Source organism: Chanodichthys erythropterus, chromosome 18, assembly GCF_024489055.1.
Source record: "Chanodichthys erythropterus isolate Z2021 chromosome 18, ASM2448905v1, whole genome shotgun sequence".
Classification (NCBI taxonomy): Eukaryota; Metazoa; Chordata; class Actinopteri; order Cypriniformes; family Xenocyprididae; genus Chanodichthys; species Chanodichthys erythropterus.
Window position 1 is genome coordinate 38,079,579 of NC_090238.1, and position 12,200 is coordinate 38,091,778.

The 12,200-nt window shown below is 36.2% G+C and overlaps 1 protein-coding gene across 1 annotated transcript in view; it reads right to left on the minus strand.

The window, feature by feature from the left end:
• Positions 1-5,939: 5,939 nt before the first annotated feature.
• akt1 (v-akt murine thymoma viral oncogene homolog 1) overlaps positions 5,940-12,200 on the minus strand; it is a 63,124-nt gene continuing 56,863 nt past the window's right edge. The window contains exons 11-14 of the mRNA XM_067367245.1: positions 11,198-11,412; positions 10,990-11,077; positions 9,681-9,783; positions 5,940-6,899 (exon numbers count right to left, since the gene is read on the minus strand). Of these exons, the coding sequence (XP_067223346.1) occupies positions 6,820-6,899; positions 9,681-9,783; positions 10,990-11,077; positions 11,198-11,412 (486 nt within the window). The 3' untranslated portion in view covers positions 5,940-6,819. The remainder of the gene's footprint in view (positions 6,900-9,680; positions 9,784-10,989; positions 11,078-11,197; positions 11,413-12,200) is intronic.

The following is a 12,200-nucleotide window of genomic DNA, read 5'->3' on the forward strand; positions in this document are numbered from 1 at the left end:
TTTAGTAAACCGAGGGAACAAAATAGTAAATCGTGTGCACGTTTTAGTAAACCGAGGGAACGAAATAGTAAATCGTGTGCACGTTTTAGTAAATCGAGGGAACGAAATAGTAAATCGTGTGCACGTTTTAGTAAACCGAGGGAACGAAATAGTAAATCGTGTGCACGTTTTAGTGAATCGAGGGAACGAAATAGTAAATCGTGTGCATGTTTTAGTAAACCGAGGGAACGAAATAGTAAATCGTGTGCACATTTTAGTAAACTGAGGGAACGAAATAGTAAATCGAAGGAACGAAATAGTAAATCGTTCGCACGTTTTGGTAAACCGAGGGAACGAAATAGTAAATCGAGGGAACGAAATAGTAAATCGTGTGCACGTTTTAGTAAACTGAGGGAACGAAATAGTAAATCGAAGGAACGAAATAGTAAATCGTTCGCACGTTTTGGTAAACCGAGGGAACGAAATAGTAAATCGTGTGCACATTTTAGTAAACTGAGGGAACGAAATAGTAAATCGTGTGCACATTTTAGTAAACTGAGGGAACGAAATAGTAAATCGAAGGAACGAAATAGTAAATCGTTCGCACGTTTTGGTAAACCGAGGGAACGAAATAGTAAATCGAGGGAACGAAATAGTAAATCGTGTGCACGTTTTAGTAAACCGAGGGAACGAAATAGTAAATCGTGTGCACGTTTTAGTAAACCGAGGGAACGAAATAGTAAATCGTGTGCATGTTTTAGTAAACCGAGGGAACGAAATAGTAAATCATGTGCACATTTTAGTAAAACGAGGGAACGAAATATTAAATCGTGTGCACGTTTTAGTAAACCGAGGGAACGAAATAGTAAATCATGTGCACATTTTAGTAAAACGAGGGAACGAAATATTAAATTGTGTGCACGTTTTAGTAAACCGAGGGAACAAAATAGTAAATCGTGTGCACGTTTTAGTAAACCGAGGGAACGAAATAGTAAATCGTGTGCACGTTTTAGTAAATCAAGGGAACGAAATAGTAAATCGAAGGAACGAAATAGTAAATCGTGTGCACGTTTTAGTAAACCAAGGGAACAAAATAGTAAATCGTGTGCATGTTTTAGTAAACCAAGGGAACGAAATAGTAAATCAAAGGAACGAAATAGTAAATCGTGTGCACATTTTAGTAAACCAAGGGAACGAAATAGTAAATCGTGTGCACATTTTAGTAAACCGAGGGAACGAAATAGTAAATCATGCGCACGTTTTAGTAAACCGAGGGAACGAAATAGTAAATTGAGGGAATGAAATAGTAAATCGTGCGCACGTTTTAATAAACCAAGGGAACGAAATAGTAAATTGTGCGCATGATTTAGTAAATCGAGGGAACGAAATAGTAAATCGAGGGAACGAAATAGTAAATCGTGCGCACGTTTTAGTAAATCGAGGGAACGAAATAGTAAATCGTGAGCACGTTTTAGTAAACCGAGGGAACAAAATAGTAAATCGAGGGAAAGAAATAGTAAATCAAGGGAACGAAATAGTAAATCGATGGAACGAAATAGTAAATTGTGCGCACGTTTTAGTAAATCGAGGGAACGAAATAGTAAATCGAGGGAACAAAATAGTAAATCGTGTGCATGATTTACTAAATCAAGGGAGCAAAATAGTAAATCGAGGGAACGTAATAGTAAATCGTGCGCACGTTTTAGTAAACCGAGGGAACGAAATAGTAAATCGTGTGTACGATTTAGTAAATCAAGGGAACAAAATAGCAAATCATGCGCACGATTAATTTTTTTAGTACTGACTCTTATTCTGTGCTAAGTGTGAAATACTGTAATTTCTTTATTATTTGCAGTTACTTTTCTTAAATGAGACTGCCTTGATGACATACGCAGCCTTCAAATGCGACCTCCGGAGGACGCAGCCTTCGAAATGAGACGTACGCAATTTCAAGCAAAAACCATCCCGTCAGGTCTAAATTGTAAACACTTATAAGCTTACCATAGTGAAACAGCGTAAGACAAAAACACTTTTTGGATGAAAAATTTATGATATTATTTAAGTTTTGTATATTTTGAACAAAAAAAGTTACCGTTAATGAAACTTTATTGTAAAGTGTTACCAAAACATCAAACCTCACAGTTACCAATGTTTAATTAACTATAAATACATTTTTACTAAGAAGAACATAGATGTATAGAAGAGGCGTGAAATAATCAACCAATACAATTTAGCCAAAACTTTATTTGATCAATTTAATGGAAAAAAAGTCTAAATCATAAAAACAGCTGAACAATGTATACAAATTGAATATTATTTGTATCCTAAAGCTGGTGTTCTTTAGTTTACGTATTAAAAAAGACAACAAAATTAAAGGATAAAAAAGTAAAATATCTTCCCATTTAAAAAAAAGATCAGAGGACTGTATGAAAAAGCATAATTCATATGAAACATCAGATCTAAAAAATAGGAAAAAATAGTTTTGCATATATATAATAAGGTAATAAGGTGAAAAGAGAGGAAAGGCCTTTACATTCATTTACGTATGCTGACCAACATCTGTGTGGTGATTATTACACATACCATCAACAATGATCAGAGCATTTCACAACAACAATAATAATAATAATAAGTTTAAAACACATAACCAGCCAACAGATTCTCACACGTGTGGTTGTGTTGAGTTAAAATCGCAAGTGCTTCAAAACAATTTCATTATATTTACACCAATGTGTAGAAATGTTGCTTTAAATTAGTTGTATAAAACACTTTTAATGCACAAATGAATCCGTTTTGCATGGTGTGTGTGTGTGTGTGTGTGTGCGGCACACAGTAAATCACATACGTCCTTTCTAGTTGTTAATATATAACTAATAAACGAATCCAAGCTAAAACACAAAGTCATTTCAAACAGTTATGCCACTTCGATGGACCCTTGGATTGTAATTGTTCATCAGTCGCTAAAGTACCTCGCCGAGGCTGTGCAACACATTGGGACGAAAACACGCAACAGAACATGAAACACACGGAAAATAAAACAGGAAGAGGATTGATGAGATGGAGAATACAAAAAGCTGCTTAATACGCGACATTGAAACCCATCAAAACATGTCAGGCTCACATAAAAGAAGAAATTAGAGGATTTAAATTATACATTTGTCAGGATGGATTCATTTAGGATAGCCAATTTGTGCGTTGACCTTTTGTGACAACATGCCCCAGTAACTATCCTCTATAACATTTGAAATGTAGGCTATTATGTCTAAGTAATGGATTTTATGCAGTATTTATATGGTAAAACAATGACAAAATGACATCATCAGACAGATATTGTAATGATTAAATTGTATAAAATTGCATCATATAATAAATTAAGAATTATTTTGGTGACACATTTAAACTTAAAATTGTATAATTCCTCATTCTCATGGATACATTTGAATTGTAAAGGCCCGTTCACACCAAGATCCATAACTATAAAGATAACGATAAAGATATAAATCGTTCTAAATACACAGTAAAATCCCCAGAGTTAAATCAGCTCTGCTCAGAGTACATATGGTCCCTCTCTAAATAGTGTTAAAGTAACACTGAAACAGAGTTAAAGTTAATGAGATAATTAAGCAATTAATAAGGCTGTGACTGAAGTCAGTTGTAGTTCTTGTTTTTCTTTTCTTCAGTGTTTCTGCTTGTTAACAGCAGGTGTTCATCACTAATGCACAATCATCACAATTAATTGCTTAATTAAGTAATATGCCATATGTACTCTGAGCAGAGTTGATTTAAAAAAGAATGGCACTGTCCACACCACAGCTTTAATGATAACAATAAACAATATCTTTCAGAACGATTGGACGATAAAACACTGACAGCCAATCAGAATCCATTCTAATTCAACGGCTTGCGAATTTAAAATGGCGGACGACATTGCGGAGAAGTGAAAAGCAAGCGCTGTTTGATAAGTCAAAAAATGCGATCATAATGCTAGGCTAGCAAACAGTGTAATATAAAATTACCCCAGGTATCCAGCGCTAGTTTTAGCTACAGCATTGCTTCCTTTAAAGTTGCAGTAAAAAAAGACACGTTGTTTTTATTCCATTATATTGACTTCGTCAGGTAAATTCACTGTATGGTGTGTTCACACCAGACGCGAATTAAGCACTATGGGGCGTTCACACCAGGCGAGACTTGCGCAAATAAATTGCCCTATTTTTTGCGCTATTGCTTTTTTTTTGCTATTTGAACATTTTGAGTTTACTCGCTTTATTCACGCGTGAAATTCACTTCAAAACAGATGAGAATTCTTGTCATGAGAGGGGCTTCTGCCAGGCAGCTCCAGTCTCATTTCTGCACACTTCCTCTGAATAAACACAACTCGTCAGCGGGAAAGTAGTTGTAAAATACGGCGAATAAGCTCAATGTGCCGGCTTTAGCTAGCTTGTAGTCTCAATATGCATATATATATATAGCTCAAATTGAGTAATGAGTGTTTTTTACAACTTACTAGATTGTCCGACCTCCTCCCTCACTTTCTTCCAAGCAAGATCCTTTTTATTCCCATTTCTATAAAAGTACGAAGATGTATCGTACAGCGATGATGATTTTGTCCTCCATTGTTGATTCGGATTTCTGCATCGCTCGCTACGTTGTAATCACGTCACTACTAGAGCAAGCTCCTGATTGTTTAACATGGTGCGAATATTTTGCAAAGTTCAGATTTTTCAACTTGCGCGATTTGCGCGAATTACACGCGTCAAATGCCCAAAACGCTCAATTCGCACTGTGTCATTCGCGTCATTCACACCGCCCCATTCGCGCACATTGCGCGGCAGGATGTCTATTTGCGTCTTTGCATTGACTTAACATGTTAATCACTCATGAATTAACGCTTCATTCGCGAGTAATTTACATAAGTCAATGCAACGACGCAACAGACATCTTGCGGCGCGATTTGCGCAAATAGAGCACTTGGGGCGTTTGAAGCGCGTAACGTGTGATTTGCGCAATTCGCGCGGTACGTGTGATTTTTCAACGTGTGAGTTGAAAAATTTGAACTTTGGCAAATATTTGCACCACATTAACCAATCAGGAGCTTGCTCTAGTAGTGACGTGATTATGATGTAACGAGTGGAGGCAACAACAATGGAGGACAAAATCATCGTCGCTGTACGGTACATCTTCGCACTTATATAGAAACAGGAATAAAAAGGATCTTGCTTGGAAGAAAGTGAGTGAGGAGGTCGGACAATCTGGTAAGTTGTAAAAAACACTCTTTACTCAATTTGAGCTATATATATATACACATATTGAAAAATGAAAGCCAGTAAATTGAGCTATATTTTACAACTACTTTCCTGCTGACGAGTTGATGTGTTTATTCAGAGGAAGTGTGCAGAAAAAAAGTCTGAGGGACACATATTTAAAAGAGACGGAGAAGAGGAGTGGATCAGCAGCAGGGTCACGGAAAAAGTGGAAGCGCTCTGCGGTCCTGTCTTTCCTTGACCATGACGAATATTCGCATCCGTGGTGAAGTGAATTTTACGAGTGAATGAAGCAAGTAAACTCAAAATGTTCAAGCGTCCAACTACGCGCGATTTATTTGCGCAAGTCACGTCTGGTGTGAACGCCCCATTAGATTAGAGTGACTGCGCTAGCTATTCACTCAAAACATAGCACACTGAGGACATCTGCTGGTTAAAGCCGTGTAACTGCAACAAGATCGTTCATTGGTGTTGAACGCAAATATCTTTCCACGGTGTAATTATCGCTCTTGGTGTGAACGGGCCTTAAAGTTATAGTTCACCCAAAAATGAAAATTCTGTTGTTCCAAGCCTGTACACATTTCTTTCTTCTGCTGAACATAAAGGAAGATATTTTGAAGAATATGGGAAACCGAACAGTTCTGGGGCACCATTGACTTCCATAGTATTTTGTTATCCTACTATGGAAGTCAATGGTGCCCCAAAGCAGCCTGGTTACAAACTTTCTTCAAAATATCTTCCTTTATGTTCAGCAGAAGAAAGAAACTCGTACAGGTTTGGAACAACTTGAGGGTGAGTAAATGATGACAGAATTTTCATTTTTGGGTGAACTATCCCTTTAATACCGTCATTTTTGGCCCTAAACTCAGGCTTTATTTTCTTAAAGAAAAATATATTTGTTTATTTCTCTCTTATGATTTTAGGATTTGAAATATGATCCAGAAATGTTCAGGTTTCACTTCTTTGCAATATTGATGGTGGTGGTTTTTAATAAATTAATTTCTAGTTTAGTGGAATTCAGTCATTTTAATAATTAATAAAAAAAAATAATAATAATTTATCTACATTTCTACTATATTGCACATTCCATGCAAGTGAAATTTAGACCAAAAGTACTTTAGGGGTCGAGACACAGTTCAGTACAGTCTATACATTTATACAAGCTGCTTTTTCATTCGTTTCAATTGGTCGGTTCATATAAATGGTGTTTTTGAATGGAAATAAAATAATATTTGGCATGAGGTTAGTTTTAATACTTCAATACGAGACTAAAGATGTGCTGTACAATCTGTTTCTTTCAATGCTATATTAATCAACATTAATTTGGCAGTTCGAGTGGAAACATGTTTCAGTGTTCCCTCTCATATCCTCAGAAAAGATCATGAAATCAAAGGCCACAAAAGCAAAGAGAAACTGGTTTCAGGACAAACATCACAGATCCAGACGTGCTGGTAAACATCTCCCTTCACGCTGATCTCAGAGCAGTTTCTGTGAAGCTCGTGTGATGCTGCGTCCGTCAGAGGAAGAGGAAACGTCTACCTAAAGTGATGCTGGAGCAGAGGCAGATATCAGGACGCTTTCATGCCATTCCACTGGCGGAGTAGGAGAACTGTGGGAAATGTGGCCTCCTCTCGCTGTCGAACGGCTCCATACCATCCTCTGTTTACAAGATAAACACAGTCATAAACGCTTATTTCCCCTTTACATTTTTTAATATGCTTCTTTCATAACTAAAGTTGTCATGAAAGTAATTGTGAGCAATTCAGTAACACTTGTTAAGTTACCTAGAGACTTGAAACTCAATTTGGGGAGAGACTGACAAAGTATGATTGGCCAATAGGTGGCGCTACAGCGATCAAAAACGCTAAACTGCTCATAACTACTACCTAGACAGTTTGTCTTAGACTCAGGTGCCTTATATTGTTGGAAACGGACAAAACGTATATCTCCGATTTAATTTGCGCCTGGAAAAATTTTCCGGCATTTTGACTTTTGCGAACTAGTTCTAGGTTTTTCACCCGATCGGAACCAGACCAGTGCAGAAATGTTCTCTGGAGACGGAATATCAAAAGTTATCAAAAAAAAAGTTGAAATTTTGATTTACGGTCACTAAGGGGCGCCAAAATGTTCAAAATGGGCGGGGCCACTTTACTTAAATGGCTTTAACTCTTGAACGGAATGAGATATTTTCACCAAACTTGGTATACTTGTGTATGGGCTCAATCTGTGGTCACAGTAAAAAAATCATGGCGATTGGACACTTGGTGGTGCTATAACATGAAACAAAAAAACAGCTGTAACTACACAACCGTTAGTACGATTGACGCATGTTCGGCTCATGGTCCTTGAGGTCTGTAAGAATTTTAAAAGAAATCAGCCACTAGATGGCGCTAACAAGTTTTACACCTCTGTAATCACATGGTGCTTCACACATGCACACAATATGCATATCATTTGATAGATCTCCTCATGCTGAACAACTTTGCCTCAAGAACCACTGCTGTCAATCAAATCATTCATTAAATATTCACAATTATGTAAGAAAAAAACTACTTTCGCGAACTAGTTCTAGGTTTTTCGCCCAATTGGAACCAAACCAGTGCAGAAATGTTCTCTGGAGACTGAATATCAAAAGTTATCAAAAAAAAGTTGATATTTTCATTTACGGTCACAAAGGGGCGCCAAAATGTTCAAAATGGGCAGGCCAATTTTACTAAAATGGCTGTAACTCTTGAACGGAATGAGATATTTTCACCAAACTTGGTATACTTGTGTATGGGCTCAATCTGTGGTCACAATAAAAAAGATTGTGGCAATTTAATACTTGGTGGCGCTATAACATGGAAAAAAAAACACATTAAAACAGCTGTAACTACGCAACCATTATTCCGATTGACGCATGTTCTGCTAATGGTCCTAGAGGTCTGTAAGAATTTTAAAAGAAATCAGCCACTAGATGGCGCTAACGAGTTTTACACCTCTGTAATCATGTGATGTTAAACACGTGCACACAATATGCATATCATTTGATAGATCTCCTCATGCTGAACAAATTTGCCTTAAAAACCACTGCTGTCAATCAAACCATTCATTAAATATTCACAATTATGTAAAAAAAAAAACTACTTTTGTGAATTAGTTCTAGGTTTTTTGCCTGATCAGAAAAAAAAAACAGTGCAGAAATGTTCACTAGAGACTGAATATCAAAAGTTATCAAAAAAAAGTTGATATTTTAATTTACGTTCAACTAAGGGGCGCCAAAATGTTCAAAATGGGAAGGCCAATTTTACTAAAATGGCTGTAACTCTTGAACGGAATGTGATATTTTCACCAAACTTGGTATACTTGTGTATGGGCTCAATCTGTGGTCACAATAAAAAAGATTGTGGCAATTTAACACTTGGTGGCGCTATAACATGGAAAAAAACACATTAAAACAGTTGTAACTACGCAACGTTAGTCTGCATGTTCTGCTAATGGTCCTAGAGGTCTGTAAGAATTTTAAAAGAAATCAGCCACTATATGGCGCTAACGAGTTTTACACCTCTGTAATCACGTGATGTTAAACACATGCACACAATATGCATATCATTTGATAGATCTCCTCATGCTGAACAAATTTGCCTTAAGAACCACTGCTGTCAATCAAACCATTCATTAAATATTCAAAATAATGTAAAAAAACGAACTAGAACTTGCGAACTAGTCCTGATCGGAACCAAACCAGTCTAGGACAATTCTCTGGACTCTCTAGATCAATAATTATCGAAAAAAAGTTGAACTTTTGCATTTGGGTGGCTGTAACAGGGTCATTTAGAAAAGGGGCGTGGCAAAATACACTAAAAAGCCTATAAATCCCAAATGAAAACTCAGAACTTCACAAAAATTGATGAGCATATGTGACAGAACATGGTGAGGAAGCATGCAGAGTTTCATGGAGATCGGACCATAGGTGGCGCTATAACTGTTAAAAAGCTTTAAAACCATATATTTCCCATGGTAAATTGCCTGTATTGGCTGTAAATGGTCTTTTCCCATCTATGATCTAAGTGGCTACATGCTTGCTAAATTAAACATAATACCTTTTTACGCATGTGCTTAAAGGCCTTAAACTCCGATATTTGCTGCTCGCAGCTATATTTATTATCAGTGTTGAAAACAGTTGTGTACATTTTTATTTTCAGGATTGTTTGATGAATAGAACATTCAAAAGAACAGCATTTATCTGAAATAGAAAGCTTTTTTTTTTGTAAATAAATTAATACTTTTATTCAGCAAGGATACATTAAATTGATCAAAAGTGACAGTAAAGACATTTAGAATGTTACAAAAGATTCTATTTCAAATAAATGCTGTTCTTTTAGACCAGTATTTTCGAACAGTGCATTATGCCTTAAAGTGACAGCAGCCTAATATTCCAGGTGTTTGTGACGGTGGTACCTTGTCCAGGTGGCGTGATGGTGATGGTCTGTCCTGTGAACTCTTCATCAAAATATCTGGTGTCTGTTTCTGAGGACACTTGCGGTTTGAATGGAGGAATCAGCTGAGGAACAGAGAGAGACTGTTAGACAATCCCGATCAACCATTTTACAGCCATTCTACTTCACTACACTGAAATAACTGCTGTGGGATTTTCACTCAGAAACTGCTAGTAAATTTCACAAATAACTGCATTTAATTAAATGTGAAAAAGCATTAACTTCAATGTCATGACAGGCGCAAATGGGTTTAGATGCTTTATGGGGTGTTAAATAATGGCACAAACACCAATAAATTAACTAGCACAAACCTTAGTAAATCAAGTTGCATGATTTATTTAAAAACACTCAGGCCATAAATTTTGCACCTGAAGGGAAACTCCAATAAATGCAAAAATAATTGTAGGATATAATTTAAGTTTTTAATAAATAAATAAAACTGTGATTAAAAAATATTAGTTAGTTATTAATCTATTAAATAGATTAAATTATAATAAAAAAAAAAAAAAAAATTGATTACTATAAATTAATAAATACATTGATTAAAATTAAATAAATGAATAAATAATACATTTAAAAGCACATTACTATAGGGAGTAGAAAAAAAGAACGTAGCATATATTTATAATTTATTTAGTTAAATTAATGTTTCCATAATACAAATATAATTTATTTTTAATAAATAAATAAAAATGTGATTAAAATAAAACATTAGTTAGTTATTAATCTAATAAATAGATTAAATTAGATTAAAATAAATAAAAAAATCGATTAATATAAAAAAATTGATTCAATTTAAATAAATAATGCATTTAACATTCTACTTTATTTATTTATATTAATTTTTCCATAATACAAATATAATTTATTTTTAATAAATAAATAAAAATGATTAAAATAAAACATTAGTTAGTTATTAATCTAATAAATAGATTAAATTAGATTAAAATATAATATAAATAAAAAAAGAAATAAAATTCAATTTAATTTAAATAAATAAATAATGCATTTAACAGTACATTACCATAGCGAGCAGAATAAATATACATAATAACATAACTTAACAGAAACTAATTTTAGATTTATAATATTCATTTTTCAGTGTATAAATTCAGGTGTTTATAAAAGATAGATGCCTTTTAAATTTTAGGATGGGGTCCTTCACATGAGGATGATCATATTTGGGGGTTCATGACATCTAAAAGATTGAAAAGCGTGATGAACGTGAGTTTGGCGATCTCTCCGAGATATGATCATTCAAGTGTTTTTACCTTCTTCTCGTAAACATCTTGCCACTCAATTCCAGTGAAGAATTTGTGCTGCATGATCTCTTTAGCATCATCAGGACCGCCACCTAACCTAAAAACACACACACACACACACCATTACTGACACCAGAAACACTTCATTAAATATCAGTACTGTTGCATGCTGGGATACAGCATAAAGAGCAGTATGGCAGTACGTGATGACACCGACCGTTGCTTGGGGTCTTTCTTGAGCAGGCCAGACAGCAGTGATTTTCCCTCCGGAGCGAGTGTGCGAGGGAAGCGGATGTCCTCCATCAGGATGAGCTCAAACAGACGCTCGTGATCCTGGTTATAGAAGGGCAGACGGCCACACATCATCTCATACATCACCACTCCCAAACCCCACCAGTCCACCGCACGGCCGTAGTCATTGTCCTCCAGCACCTGCACACACACACACAGTTATTCTCTATATCAGTGTCAGTGTTTCTGAACTCCCTGAAACATTCAAGCATGAACACCTGCTCTAGTAGAGCTCAAAAACACATTATAAAGGGAATAACAGGTCCTCCTTAAATAAGAACAGTGTGATAACCGAGAGCTGATGATGCCGGTGTGTTTGCGTGTGTAACAGCTCCCACTGAGTGTTACCGAAACCCCGACCGCGGGTCACGGGGAGAGAATGACTCAGTCCGTGCGGTCAGTGGAAAGGTGAAGCCGTGGAGCTGCTAGAATTACTGACCGCTGTCTATTTCCAGCGCCGCTGTCATGTGACTCACAGAGAGAGACAGCTGGGCCTGCAGCTGCCCCATATATGTAGAAGAACAGCACAGCTGTGAAGCTGCCAGGAGCCCAGGAGCCGCCGCCGAGCCCGAGGAGACCCACGTCTTCAGATGGACGGTGTAAACAGCAGTAAACACTTCCCAACGGCACAGCGCTGACGTGAACCAGTCGCTATTTCCATGACATGACCAGCAATGTAGAGTAAACTTCACTCACACAGCGCCAGTCCTAACTTGAGATAGCGTTATGGTTTTTATCAATAATTCTTTTAGTTTTATTCATTTTTATTTCAGTTTTATTTTTAGTTATTGAAGTACATCAAGTTAAAGGTGCAATATGTAAGAATTTTGCAGTAAAATACCCAAAAAGCCACTAGGTCAGTGTTATATATTTTGTTCACTTGAGTACTTACAATATCCCAAATGTTTCCAACTTTTTGTAAATCGTGA